Raw genomic sequence first — 15,575 nt, forward strand, 5'->3', positions numbered from 1 at the left:
TCACGATGCTCAAATGTTTTGCGGCTCCAGACAGATTTTTTTTTGCCTGAAATGGCTCTTTTGATAGTAAAGGTTGCTGACCCCTGGTCTAAGCCCATGTGGGAAGGGCATCTGTTGGTGCATGAGGCTTTAAAAATACATTTATTTAATTACTTATTATTATAAATAAGATCTTTTCTTCTTCTAAAAAAAATTATAAAAAAAGAATCTGTCATTTCTTTCTTCAGATCTTAATCATATATAAATATTAAATTTGTAAATGTATGTATCTGTGTTCAGGATGCTTTGAATGAATCAGGTGTCTGAATTGAGGCAGATCCTAACCCATCTGCCTCTACTGGAAAACACTTTTGGTCAACTCCTGTTGTTGTTAAATGTGCTATATATATATAAATAAACAGACTTAACTTGACTAACTGAATCACTGCGAGTTGTAGAATTGGATCATATTGTCGCAGTAGAGAGCGTATAAATGCGTAATAAAACGCTGGACTCAAATTTTCATTCACATCCTTCATGAGTTTAGTCTTGATTGTACCACAAAAAAACTAAACAAAAAACAATCAAACATTTAAAGTAATTTACTTTCTTGCATGATTTGACATTTCAAACCTTCTGATATCACAAAATTCACGAAACTACAACATCAGTGGCACCCCCATCTGGCCAACTCAAAATAAATATATAACTCAGGCACCAGATATATGAACACACAAATGTGCTTTTTCAATAATACATATGGATGTACATATTTTACAAAATAATAATTCATACATTACGAAATGCAATGTGTCAAAAATGAATGAAGCAAATAAATATTTCTCTCTCTTTTGATAACAAAACAAAAGGTGAGCCAGTCATGATAGTAAATTGTAAATACACCCAGAGCAAAATATTACACACAAATTCAACAAGTCTTTGTCCAAAATGACACATTTGCTCACCGATAACTTTGATACCTGCTCTATCAAATGTTTGAGTCAGAATCAGTCGGTACGATTTGAAATGAAAAGGACATTATAAGTCACAATATATGTCTTTTAGTTAATGTATAGCTTCTGTTAACTCCAGAGGTTAAGAACATAGTCATTTCAACCTCCAATGAAAATCTTCAATACAACTGAAATACAGAAAAAAAAAAAACCTTTTTGCCATAACAGCTGCATAATAAATAAAAAGAAAAATCCCAAATATAAATCAAGCAGCATGTACATATTTTCAAACTAAATGAATTTTGTGATTTGGCATATAATCCTCTCATCCTCACATTACTTATATCTTCTTCTTACTGTAAGGAAATGAAAAATAAATGTTCATAACAAAAATAGAAATAAACCTGCCGTCTCGTCCGGCCTCTCCTCTTCCTCGTCCGGCTTCTCCTCTTCCTCGTCCGTCGAGTTGGTCGGTTAGTTTCTGAACCGGTAGGAGATCGGCAGCAGCTTGTGAGTCTTCTTCATGGTCTGGACCTTGGCGTGCGTCTGCTCGTCCATGGTCTTGTAGCACCGCCGGGCGTAATCCAAAAGCTTCTCCTTCGTCGACTCAAATTCCCCGACCTCCTCCACCTGGAGGAACATCAGAACTGTACGTTAATTGAGTGGACATCTGTAGCGATTTGGATAAAGAGTTAACAAAAGATGAATGGGAGCAGGTATGCCATGAAGCCAAGGATATGGGGGGAAATAATATGGAAACATAAGGGGGAAATTCCTAAATTTTTTTTGAAAATAACTTAGGTGAGGGTTACTATGAAAGATGTGTACGGATAATATCAAGCTTCTTTTGTATATCAGCTTTGTAACTTATTGTTAAGGTCCCATATTAGAAAAAAGTGAGATTTTCATGTTGTTTTTTTTATCATAAAGCAGGCTTAAGTCCTATATAAATATTGTGAAAGTATCGAAACGCTCAATCCACAGGGAGATACTCACAGCCAGTATTCAGAAACTCCGCATTTGAAACAAGCTGTCAGGATTTCTGTCCATTTGTGATGTCACAAATATACAATATTTAGACCATTTACACAGATTTAAACGTAAACATTCTAAATGTGTCCCAGTTTATTCCTGGTTGCAGTGTATGTGAATATCATCAGCTGACAGGAAGTACACATGGACCCAAACTGTTGCCTAGCAACACAATTCTGTTGCAATTTTGTCGCAATTCCGTCGAAATGCGCTAAAACGGAGCGTTTAAGACAGAGGGTAAATACAGGCATATTCAGGCCAACAGTATGAGGAAAATAATGTGTTTTTTGAACATTACAGCATGTAAACATGTTCAGGTAGAAACACAAAATACAAGTATGGACCTGGAAATGAGCATGATGTGGGACCTTTAAAACATATAAACCATTATACATGTAATAGTATGTATGTAAACTCAGACCTTCTCTGGAGCCACCAGATGCAGCTCGGCGATGGGGGAGGTGGAGGCCATGGTGTTTCGGTCGACTCCGTGGATCTGGAAGGCTCGGGACATGCTCCTCACCTTCTGGTAGGTCGTCAGGATCTTCTTATACCGAATCATAACCCCCTCTGGGTCTTTAACTGGGGAGGAAGAGGAGAGAGAAGATGGAGGGGGGGAATACAGGAAAACTGGTGGCTGTGGATTCATTTGGTCTTAAACAGAATTATCCTTTTGGAGCTTGTTTTTATTACTCAAATCGACTTGTTTGACTACAGCAGGACAAACAACATAGTGTATTCAATACTACTACTATAGTACACAGTATAGTAGTATAGTATGGTATAGTATAGTACCCACCTCTCTGTCTCTCCCTCCCGTGGGTGATCCTGAAGATCCTCCTCATCTTCACCCTCGGCTCTCCGTTAGCTCGCCCTCGGCCTTTCTTCTTTGACTTCTTCTCCACCGACGAATCTTCGTCTTCGTCTTCCTCCTCCTCCTCCTCCTCCTCCTCTTCCTCCACGTACTCGTCGTCAGTGTAGTATTTATCCTCCTCCAGATGAAACTCCTGCTTCACTGCAGCCGTGAAAAGTTGAGCGGAAATTAACAACTGTATCGTGTATAAAGAAAGTCTCCATGTAGGCTAATATCTGAAACTTAGTAAAAAAAAAAAAGAGGCCAAAAGCACTTGCCGATGTCAAAGATAAGTTTTTTCTAACATAATAAAGTGCAATAATTTGCCCACCAGGGATGGCCTTGGTGCGGCGGGGCTTTGGTCCTGGTCCCTGCAGGCGTTTGAGGGTCATCCCAGACCTGGTGGTCATCGGGGAGGGAGGAGAGGGAGAGCTGGCAGGCAGGACCTTCACAGCACGCTGGGAGTCTCCACACCACTCGGTCACTGTATGCACGTATAATAACACCGAACACTCATATAACGAACAAGAAGAAATAGGATAACAAACTAAATACACTTCTGATTGTTGTGGATTAAAGAAAACTGGTTGGCAATCATTTGGCAGCCTGAACAGAAAACATCAGAAATAAATCCACACACTTTCCTCACCTCTTGAAACCCATAATTTAGTCGTTAAAGGTCCCATATTGTGCTCATTTTCAGGTTCATACTTGTATTTTGTGTTTCTACTAGAACATGTTGTAATGTTGTAATGTTGAAAAAACACATTATTTTCCTCATACTGTCTGCCTGAATGTGCCTGTATTTACCCTCCGTCTGAAACGCTCCGTTTTAGTGCATTTCAATGGAATTGCAACGGAATTGCGTTGCTAGGCAACAGTTTGGGTCCATGTTTACTTCCTGTCAGCTGATGTTATTAACATACACTGCAACAGGAAACAAACTGGGACACATTTAGAATGTTTTCGTTTAAAACCGTGTAATGATCTAAATATTGTATATTTGTGACATCACAAATGGACAGAAATCCTAACGGCTTGTTTCAAACGCACAATTTCTGAATACGGGCTGTGTGTATTTCTCAGTATATAGAACATTTTGAAAGCTTAACAGTATTTATAAAGCACTCAAACCTGTTTTATAATATAAAAGACCTGAAACTCTCACTTTTTGCAATATGGGACCTTTAAGTTCAAAAGAATTGGTCTTTTATGTCTCTTTGCGGTTGTTTTGAGTCTCTTTGTGGTTGTTTTGTGTGTCTTTGTGGTTGTTTTGTGTCTCTTTGTGGTCCTTTTGTGTCTCTTTGTCATTGTTTCGCCTCTTTTTGTAGTCATTTAGCATCTCTTTGCAATCGCTTTCTGTCTCTTTGTAGTCATTTCATGTTTCTTTGTGGTCATTTTGCATCTCTTCCTGGTCAGTACGTCTCTCCTCAAGTGACATTCTGCAGGTAAAGGCCAGGGGGCCCTAACTCTTTGGCCTGTGCCCGGTATAGGCCGGTTCAGTAATCCATCCATGACGACATAGATTTCATGGCTGCAGTTATTAGCGACTTATGACTGCGTTCATAAAATATGAAGGATTCTTAGAATTCAAATGACCTAGTAGTGTAATTCATAAGACCACCTGCAACATTCAATCACTGATTAAACTTTAGTGCATCAATAATTTACATCTTTTAAAGAGATCATTGATACTTAATTACATTTGACTGCTAAAACTTAAATGGAAATTCTGAAAGCAGGGCTTTAAGTCCAAATATAGCTTTACACTGTTATAATCTTTTGTTGATTTAATTAAGGATGTGAATATGTTTGTTCAAATCTAGTTTTAATATGTTGTCTCTATACTATTTCAGTAGGAATACTGTACCTATTGTAGCTGTGTTTACTGTATATTTCCCCACATATAATGTCTCATCTATTAATGCATCTACTGATATTAATCCAGTATATTAAACACATTAAGCATCATGCATTATGTTGCTTTTGTAGAAATCATATTTTGCCCTCGTGTTCACTTGTTGATTTGGATGTTTTTTTTATTTAAAGGTCCCATTTCGTGCTAATTTTCAGGTTCATACTTATATTTTGTGTTTCTAATACAACATGTTTACATGCTGTAATGTTCAAAAAACACATTAATTTCCTCATCGTGTCTGCCTGAATATACCTGTATTGTCTGTAACAATCCGTTTTAGTGCATTTCAATGGAATTGTAACGGAATTGCGTGCTAGGCAACAGTTTGGGTCCATGTTTACTTCCTGTCAGCTGATGTTATTTACATCCGCTGCAACAAGAAATAAACTGGGACACATTTAGAATGTTTTCGTTTAAAACCGAGTAATGGTCTAAATATTGTATAATTGTGACATCACAAATGGACAAAAATCCTAACGGCTTGTTTCAAACGCGCAATTTCTGAATACGGGCTGTGTGTATTTCTCTGTATATTGAGCGTTTTGATAGTTTAACAGCATTTATATAGCACTTAAACCTTCTTTCTAATGTAAAAGACCTGAGAATCTCACTTTTTACAATATGGGACCTTTAATGTTAACAAACTAAAATACGACTCCTCACCCTCCGGACCCCTCATGCTGACGATGAAGCGGTCTAGCTGACAGCGCAGGAAGTTGCGTTCGTCCTCCAGCTCCTCGATGCGTTTCTGCAGCCAAGCGTTTTTCTCCAGAGTGACGTAGAGGTGAGCTCGCAGGTTCGAGACCAGGATGAACGTGCTGTACTGGGAGAGAGGAGGCTCCTGCATCACGGGCTCTGCAGGAGGAAATTATTAAGACATATCAGAGAAAAGTGTGTCTTCCAAACCCTCAGTCACAGTTTCAAGAAAATGGACCTTCAGTCCAAAACATATAGCCACAGGTCTGTGGTTCTGATAACTGGCATCTGTTCGGGTTAAAGGGGTGGGAGTAAATCACAATTGTTTTTGTTGCAACCTTTAATTCATTTAGTTTTTTGTATTACATACATACATACATACATACATACATACACATATATACATACATACATACATACATACATACACATATATACATACATACATGTATATAGATACATATATACATAAAAAGAGGAGAAACAGATGAAGGGATGTCTTTGATTTTGAAAACTGTGCTGTCAGAGTACTTTCCCCAATATTCCTCATAACTTTCTTCAGTTAGATAAAATAGTGTATTTATATGAAATACATTTGCAAACTTTTATATCTTGACTTAAATTAATCTCTGTGGGTTTTAGCAAGCCTGTCAAAACAGGTAAATTGTATCTCAGAAACTATTTTCCATTTTATTACCTGGCAGAATTCCCAAATTTACAACATCTATCGAATGCAGCATTAAAACTGTAACCTGCTGATGAACTAATTATCCCAGTATGTCACTGCTACATCATAAAACTGGTCATAAGCTAGGAAGGAAAGCGGTGGTCATGTGTAGTAGACGTGGCGTACCTTCCATCATTTGCTGACCCTGGTTCAGGTGATATGCAGGCGGTCTCTCGATGCTCTCCTCCAGAGGGAACGACACCTCATAGGCCTCCAGATACAAACCTCCTCCTCCTCCTCCTCCTCCTCCTCCTCCTCCTCCTCCTCCTCCTCCTCCTCCTCCTCCTCCTCCTGCTGATGATGAAGATGACTGGGGCATGTAGTGCTCTGACAATCACACACAAGACAACAGAACATTAGCAAGTTAAGTACCACAACTAAAGCTTATTTTCATTATAAATTAAGCATTGATATCAACTTTTATTAACTGATTTAAGCCTATAAAACATTGTTTCCGACCATGTTTTATGGAATGAAACAAAGACCACTTCCTATAGCTCTTTCACACAGCACATATTTAATAAGTCTGTCTTTGTTTAGGCTCAAATCTACTGATTCATTTGATCAAGATGTGTCAGGTTCAGCAAAACCTAAAAAATGTAAAAAAAAAAATGCCCATCACATTTTCCCAGAGCCCAAAGCTGATGTCTCGCATTGTCTTTCTAACAGTCTGAAACTCAAAGATATTCAGTTTATAATGATGTAAAACACCATTAAGAAGGAAATCCTCACATTTGAAAAGCTGGAACCAGAGAATGTTTCGCATTTAAGCTTAATAAAATCAGTGATTTAAACAATAAATCAATATCTTAAAGTGTTGTAGATGAATTACTGTTGACTGACAAACTGTTTCAGCTCTTATGATTAAGTTAATAAGGTTATAACTTATTAATGTTGTTCATTTAGTACATGTGCTTTACATAAAAACAGACAATAAAAGATACAATATAAGCTAAAACTTTATTTATCACGAGGGAAATTGTTGTGCAGGAAAGGGTGCAAATATAAAATATCAATAAAAGGTGCAAGTATAAAAATATCAATGAACAAATATCCAAAATATAGGTACAAAATGCCCAAATTAAAATGTTTTATTTGGTATTTAAAAAAAAAAACACGAGGAAATAAATCAATAAAAAGAACATCAGTAAAATAGTCATAACAAAAAATTGTGAAATGAGATATTATGGTATTAAAAAGTGGCCTTTAAATGATCAGTTTATCAATAATAATGATATATTTAAGAGGCAGAATGAGCCCCAAAACACACCACAACCCGTTTAAATCTATATTATTGTCAAAAACCACATTAAATAGACAATCAAGTCTATGAACAGACGTTGCATTTCGCTAATTATTCCATTTCAAAATGGCAGTGACTCCCTGAGTAAGTCACGTTATGTTTGTAGCACCAGGTGGATAAACGCCATTCAAACGTAGCTGTTACCTGGTTGGTGAGAAGCGTCTCTGCTGGTTGGGGGATTCATGACTGAGACTCCTTCAGGTGACTGAGGAGTAATAAAGTGAGATAATATGTGATAAACTTGTTATTATTAGTCTTCAGTCGTCCTGTGTGCAGTTATACTTCTGTAATACAGCGTGAAAGCACCCGCAGCTGCCCGCCAGACCTCATCCTCAGCAGCAATTACCTGATTATAAAGTGGCTCCAACAGGTGAGACCAGCTCAGGTACGCGCATGCGCACTACGAGGTTGTTCTCTCAATAAAAGCTTTAATGTTCAGTCTGAACGCCTCATCAGTCACTGACAGAACTGACTCCACCTCAGACGGAAGTGTTTCTTCTATCTGTGCTTCATCAGTTTGAAGGGTTAAATGTTGGAACGGGTCCAACCGGAAACGTGTCACAGCTGAGGGGGCCGTGGCTCAGGTAGGTGGAGGAGAACAAAAAACACACGGAAGTAAAGAAAACCTGCACGAGAGAAGCTTCAGAAACAACCCGAGAGATCGAGATTTGATGCAACTGGAAGAACAACAATAAGAAGTGAGTTAAAGGAGAAGAAAGATGTTGTGAAATTAAATGATTTGTTTATAATTTAATTGCAGAATTAAATGGAAGTTTGTTAGAAACAGACTCACCTGAGTGACTCACCTGAGTGAAGGGCTCTCTGCTCTGCTCTGCTGGGATCAGGACGCACAATGAGAAAAAACCTTTCAGATAAATATCCATCTTTATTGTTACATTTGCACAATGCAATGTTTGTGTTGTCTTATTGAAAACTTAAAAACATGATGAAGTCCTGAATGAATCCTATTATACCTGAAAACCAACTAAAAATGTACAGAATCCCACTGGATGTTGGTAGCTGGTATAGGCTATCAACGTGGTGGCTAATAGTGACTGAATATTGATTAGATAATTAGTCAGTGGAGGAAGTATTCAGATCCTTTACTTTAAGCAAAAGTACTTATACCACACTGTAAATACTCTGTTACAAGTAAAAATCATGCATTGAAAATGTTACTTAATCAGGAAAACCTATTTAAAGTATTAGAAGTAAAAGCACTCAATGCAGAAAAATGTCCCCTGTGACTGTTATACAATTTTATATATATTATATCATTAGATTATTATTACTCATGCATTAAAGGTCACATATTATGCTCATTTCCAGGTTCATAGATGTATTTTAATGTTGCACTAGAACATGCTGCAATGTTCAAAAAACCCTTTATTCTTCTCATACTGCAGCCTGAGTCTGCCTGCCTCAGAGACTAATTCAGCCTCTGTCTGAAAACCACTGATTCACAGCCTGTCTCCTCCCACTCTGCTCTGATTGGTCAGCGTTTTCTGTCAATCTCAACAACAACAGCGTCACCCTCCCCCTCCCTCCCGGAGCAGCTCTGGAGAGAGAGACGAGTGGAGAGAGGAGTGGAGGGAGAGGCAGCTAGAATAGAGTTTATAAACCACTTTAAAGTTTATAAACCAGAAACTTCACCCAGCGCACGTTACCGGAGGAATCTGATCAGAAATCGGCGACACATGATGAACATCTGCGGTCCAGATTCCAGGTTTTCCTGACGGTTTCTCTCAGGTAAATAATACTATTTATAGCTCTGTTAGTTAACTCAGTGTTTACCTCATGCATCAACTCTGTAAACCGTAAACATACACTCTGTTTTACGTCTGTCTTTACAGATCCATCTGTGAGAAATGACCGACAGAATCATCCCAGAGGAGAGCAGACAGCTGTGGGCAGATGGCTCTGTTTACATGGAGATACAAAGCTAACCCGTTAGCATGTAGCTAAATGCTAACGGGTTAGCTACATGCTACCGCTATGACACGGTGTGTAAACACAGCGACCATCAGGGTGGAAAATAGAAGATGTGAAACAGTAGTCAGTTCATTATTTCTGCTAAAAGATAAATGTATGGAAGATCAGAGTAATGGTATATTATTTACAGTAGTAGCTGTCTCTGTGTTACCATGACTACAGACCACCGGAGCTTAGCTTACCATAGTTTACCAGAGCTGAAGACTTTCTCCTGTACCATGTCACATAACTAACTAACAGGTGAGATGATTACAAATGCTGTGAATAATTAATATTGTCATCTGTCAACTCAAATAAAGTTTGACTGTGAAACAGAAATGTGTTGTGTTGCTTACAAGTCACTATTTACTACCTGTACTCTGCTACATGCATGACATCAAATATATATAATATATAAATATCATCTGTTTAAACAGTGTAATTACATAAAGCCTTTGTGAAAGAACATGTTATATTTAGATGATGGGAGTACATGAAGCCTGTTCTGCTGGTTCTTGCAGACTTTGCTCAAGTTAGGTTGAGGAGGAGAGACAGTGACGCGCTGTGGGGCGGGGTCAGCTACTGAAGGTTCTCTCTGGTTCGACCAGGAAACCCTTACATGGCTTGCATTTCTCTAATGACGTCAGAAGAGAAGGAAAAAAAGCGATTTTTTTTTCTGCACCGATTTCCGGACAAACGGAGGAGGAGAAAAAGAGAGAGGATGGTCTTTTATGATACTATGGTGGCCTGTAGACACACTGGGGACAGATATTGATGTTTAAAAGACATGGAAAAGTGCATTTTGCGTAATAGGTGACCTTTAATGGAAAAGCAGGATTTTGCTCTTGTGGAGCTCATTTTTAACTGTTTTGTGTCGGACTGCAATGAATAATTGTTTTTAGTGTGGATTAATCTGCTGATTATTTTCTCCATTAATAGATTGATTATTATAATTTAATTTATTCTTATTATTAATTTATAAATAAAAGTTAAATTATTAAAAGTAAAATAAACAAATCCTCACATTTGAGAAGCCGCAACTATGAAATGTTTTTATATGAAAAAAGACTTAAAACGGTTGTCAAAATAGTTGCCAATTAATTGTCTGTCAATCAACTAATTGATTAATCAACTTAATCGTTTCAGCTGTACATGTCTAAACTGTTGGGTAGATTAATTTATAACAAAACATCATATTTTATAAGCTCTTCCTATGTTTTGTATGTTAAATCTTAATTATTTGGAAAGTAACTAAAGCAGTCGGATAAATGTATTGGAGTACAAGACAAGACAAGATAAGATAAGATAAGATGAACCTTTATTAATCCCCCGTAGGGAAATTCAGGTGTCAAAGCAGCAACATCAGCAAACATCAGCAAACCGAGTGAAACACAGGAGAGGTAAAGGTATACAAAAATTATAAAAACAATAAATAGAGATATAAAAGATACAGAGTGAATGGATGAACATAGTGTGTACAGTCAGTCAATAAATAAATGTAATATGTGCGTATGTGCAGTCTATAAAGTGGTATATGGGATGTATAGTGTAAAGTGCGCCAGTGGTTAGAGTCCAAGATGGTTGCAGATGTTGCGTGTTTAAAGTTCTTAAAGTCCTCATAGTTCTCATATGGGGTCAGCCTTGGTTGTGGAGCCTGATGGCTACCAGCTTGAAGGACTGACCCAGGCGCTCTGTGTTGTGCCGAAGGGGGATGAGTCTGTGGCTGAAGGTGCTCCCCATCATAGAGGGTGTGGGAGGGGTTCTCCAGGATAGCGTCCAGCTTCCTCCTCATCCTCCCCTCTGCCATCACCTCCAGATCGTCCAGTTCAGATCCAACTACAGAGCTAGCCTTCCTCACCAGCCTGTTTAGTTTGTTGGCCTTCCTTGTGTTGGTGTTACCCCCCCAACATGCCACGGCAAAGAAGAGGACGCTGGCTACTACAGACTGGTAAAACATCTGCAGCAGCCTATTGCAGACATTGAAGAGCCTGAGCCTCCTCAGGAAGAACAGTTTGCTCTGTCTCTTCCTGTAGAGGGCCTCGGTGTTGTCGGTCCAGTCCAGTTTATTGTTCATGTGTACTCCCAGGAACTTGTAGTAAACATTTCCCTCTGAGATGTAGTGGAGTTGAAGTATAGCGTCATGAAAAGAAAAAACTCAAGTAAAGTACAAGTAGGCACCTTAAATTTGTACTTGCACTACTTGAGTAAATGTACTCGGTTACATTCTACGAGTGCAATTAGTTAATTGATCAACAGAAAAAGTATCGGCAACTAATTTGATCATTGATCAAGCCACAGATCATTGTACAGGTGAGGTGTTGTTTCCTGCTTTGGCATTTCAGCCTGTCGCACCTCCGCCAGTGCCATTTGGTCAGGTCAGCTGCAGGGTCGTCAGCTGGAAACCGCCGTTCACTGATGTTTCCACGGAGCAGTTGGACTACTGCTTTGCTGACAAAGCCCTGGCGTCCGACCTCCACGGGATAAACCTTGGCTTTCAAGCCAGCCTCTTGGCATTCCGCCGCCAGCTCTGAGTATTTTAGATGTTTCCTTTCGTGGGCTGCTGTCAGGCCCTCTTCCCAGGGGATGGTAAGCTCAACGATGAGGACCCTTCTCTCCACTGCTGACCATGAGACGATGTCTGGCCGGAGAGTGGTTGTAGTGATCTCTCTCGGGAAGACCAGCTGCTCTCTGCCGGGTCTGAGTATGGTGTTCCTCTCGCATGCAGGTACTTTGAGCGCGCTGCCTGGCTTGACGATTGTTGTTAGGGTAGACATTGTTGTTTCTGGGGTGCAGTTTTCTGCTACCCTACATCTCTCCAGGACCTCGGCCAGTTTGGCCAGGACTGGGTCATGGCGCCACCTTGCATCCTGATAAGGTGTGCTGGAGACTTGCCTTGATGTTGCTACACAGCGGGCAGCCAATTTCTAATAAAAATAAATAAATATGTAAGAATGTAATACATGTATGTATTAATTAAAACATTTTTTTAACTGGTTTATTGCTGATTTAATAATCCATGTTGGGAACATGACAAATCCTTCTTTCCTTTCCTCTCTCCTGATCATATCCTTCATTTTATGAACCAGTTTTCAAAGTAATAACAGCCTTTCTTGTCTTCCACAGTCTGACGATGGGCCTGTGTGACGGCCTCTCTCACTGTAAACTGGCTCTGGCCTTCGCTGTGTTGATGGATTTACTGGGAGGAGCCGCTCTGCTGGTGGGAGTCTTCGCCCCCCTGGAGATCAAAGGACGGGACTTTGGAGACTTACTGGTTTATACTGGTAGGAAATAACTGTCCTATAGTAGCGGGATGATGCAAAATAGATAGGATGAGTTACAAATGCATAAAGTTGAAAAAGAGGAAGCAGATAAAAGTAGAAAACATTCAGTCTTTGGAGGGTGAGGTACTCTGAATAATGTTCTTATTAAGATCACCTGAAGGACTTATGGTTACTTTATTTATTATTAGTGGAATAGTAGCATGATTTGTTCTAGTGTTTCAGTTTGAAATGTTAAAAACTAAATGTAATTTATTTATTATTCAAATACTGAAAACAAACATGCAACTGTATCAATGCACTAACACAAGAATATATATACATTTCTTATCTGGGTTTCACTCCTATTAACGATAACTTTGCACAACTGCTTTATCAAGCAGTGTCATGTGTTAAAACACATAAAACAAAAAGAAAGTTAAACATAATGAGCTATATTTTTGTTTACAGGATGATATAAACTGTAAAAAATATATAATCAATGAGGAAACAAAATAAGAAACACAAGAAAGAGAAAACATAAAAAATAGGATAAAAAATCACAGGAAATGCAGGATATAGGGCCATTTATTGGCATGCAGATGACAAACTGAATATTAGGAGGTATAACTGTGCTAGTTTTTAATATTTGTGTTTTGCTTCATATGGGTTGTAAAATTGTCATTCACATCATCTATCTATACATACAAGCATAGAGACATAAGTCCATATATGTGGAAATAGAAGAAGATTCAAATAGAAACAAGTTTAAACACAATTTAAACCCAGGGAATCAGAAAATGACAGAAAACACATTGTTAAACATAATGAAAAGCCAAAGAATAAAAATGGGTCTTAAGGTGCATCTTAAAAGCATCATTAACATCACCTATATATGGATTTTAAATTACTTAATTTTATGTACAGTGTTGACTTGCTCTGAATTGTATGTGAATGTAATTTTATGTATATAAATTCAATTCATGTTTATCATGTAATGTGTTATGTATTGTATATTAGAGGACCCCAGGGAGATTAGCTGGTTGCCATGGCATCAGCCAATGGGGTCCCATATTATAAAAAAAGTGAGATTTTCATGTTTTTTTATTATAAAGCAGGCCTAAGTCCTATATAAATACTGTGAAAGTATTGAAATGCTCAATCCACAGGGAAATACACACAGCCCGTATTCAGAAACTCTGCATTTGAAACAAGCTGTCAGGATTTCTGTCCATTTGTGATGTCACAAATATACATTATTTAGACCCTTTACACAGATTTAAACGTTAACATTCTAAATGTATCCCAGTTTATTTGTGGTATCAGTGTATGTGAATGTCATCAGCTGAGAGGAAGTACACATGGATTCAAGCTATTGCCTAGCAACGAAATTCTGTTGCAATTTCGTCGCAATTCCGTTGAAATGCGCTAAAACAGGGCGTTTAAAACGGAGGGTAAATACAGGCATATTCAGGCCCTACAGTATGAAGAAAATAAAGGTTTTTTTGAACATCACAGTATGTAAATCATATTCTAGTAGAAACGCAAAACACAAGTATGAACCTGAAAATGAGCATAATATGGGACCTTTTAAATAAACAAATAAAACACAATACTAGAAGATAAGATATAACTTTATTTATCCCGAGGGAAATTGTTGTGCTCAGTTGCGGTATGAAGTAGGAAAGAGTGCAAATATAAAATATCATTTAACAGATATTCATAATCCAAAATATATACAACGCCACTTCCTGTTCTGGTTGAAATAGAATAAGTGAAGTAACACATTAAATACATCTTTGTAGGAGTTACAGTCTTGTTTTGGATCATAAGCTTGACTCATGCAGAAGTAACATGATGATATTTCTGTGTGATTTTACTATTTCATAAAACGTGATGACTGATGTGTGTGTGCAGGAGCTCTGTTCGTGCTGATGTCTCTGGCCGGTTGGGTGTTGTGGTACAGCGGAAACATCGACGGTCTGACGTCCAGGAAGGATCTCGGACACATCGGCAGTGCCGTCGACCGGCTGGCTCGCAACCTCAGCCGCAAGATCCGCACGTACAGGAGCAACCGCTGAGCCCCCGAACAGGAAGTCTGAACACATTTCAGATTAAAAGTCTGCTGTTTGTCAGTATTAATATGAGATACAGACACAAACGTGTTACAAGCATATAAGAAACATTTCATATATTTTTATAGATGTGAAACTGCTGTTCTGTTACATAGTCGTGATATTGATGTTTTATTATGATTAGTATTTTTTTTATAGTGTTTAGGTGGTCTCCTCTTTGGATTTCAATAAATTCATTTTTTATACATTATAAATGTCTGTTTTTATTACAACAATATACAATGAATTCTCTATTCACAACTAAGTGTGATGTAATTAGACTATCATACATTTTTATGAGCCAACAAGACAAACAAAAAAAGTAAACTTGCATACTTAAAATATTGATATATATGTACATACAGTATAGCACTGTATAGGTCATTACACATGTTCATAAATAACAGGACCACCCATTGAGAGCAAAAAATACTCTGGATTGTAGATTATATTACTGCACATTTACTGTATGTTATCTTATTATATAGCATATTTGTGTTGAGTAATTTTACATAATTCATATATTACTGAATGCTGTTATATAGTTTTAATTTATTATTCTATATGTCTTATTTCATTATTTTAGCCTACATTTATTTCCCATCTATTATCTGTATATTTTATATTTAGTTCAATATTAAACATCTTTACCTTGATGCATAAATACATATTGTGCATATTATATTCTGTACTTCATTCAGGAATATCAGGAGTCTGTACTTTAGCGTTAAATCTGTTTCTGCACATATGGTGAGAATGCGTTAGAACAGCA

General features: G+C 37.9%; 2 protein-coding genes across 3 annotated transcripts; one reads left to right on the forward strand and one right to left on the reverse strand.

Annotated features, from left to right (window-relative positions):
• Nucleotides 1-566: 566 nt before the first annotated feature.
• Nucleotides 567-7,946, reverse strand: LOC141754947 (coiled-coil domain-containing protein 106-like). Of its 2 annotated transcripts, XM_074614417.1 has the most exons (8): nt 7,808-7,946; nt 7,606-7,666; nt 6,285-6,485; nt 5,399-5,590; nt 3,149-3,301; nt 2,764-2,979; nt 2,386-2,546; nt 567-1,562 (listed from the first exon to the last, which is right to left on the reverse strand). In XM_074614417.1, the coding sequence occupies exons 2-8, from the start codon at nt 7,643-7,645 to the stop codon at nt 1,407-1,409; spliced, it is 1,119 nt and encodes a 372-aa protein (XP_074470518.1). In that variant the 5' UTR covers nt 7,646-7,666; nt 7,808-7,946; the 3' UTR covers nt 567-1,406. The 2 variants fall into 2 exon arrangements, with proteins under 2 accessions (XP_074470518.1, XP_074470517.1); XM_074614416.1 differs by lacking the exon at nt 7,808-7,946 and having other exon boundaries at nt 7,606-7,796.
• Nucleotides 7,924-15,018, forward strand: tmem238a (transmembrane protein 238a). The gene is made up of 3 exons (XM_074614419.1): nt 7,924-8,159; nt 12,556-12,713; nt 14,607-15,018. Exons 2-3 carry the CDS (start codon nt 12,563-12,565, stop codon nt 14,768-14,770), a joined length of 315 nt encoding a protein of 104 aa, XP_074470520.1. The 5' UTR covers nt 7,924-8,159; nt 12,556-12,562; the 3' UTR covers nt 14,771-15,018.
• The last annotated feature ends 557 nt before the right edge of the window (nt 15,019-15,575 follow it).

Source organism: Sebastes fasciatus, chromosome 17 (genome assembly GCF_043250625.1).
Source record: "Sebastes fasciatus isolate fSebFas1 chromosome 17, fSebFas1.pri, whole genome shotgun sequence".
In the NCBI taxonomy this organism is placed as follows: domain Eukaryota; kingdom Metazoa; phylum Chordata; class Actinopteri; order Perciformes; family Sebastidae; genus Sebastes; species Sebastes fasciatus.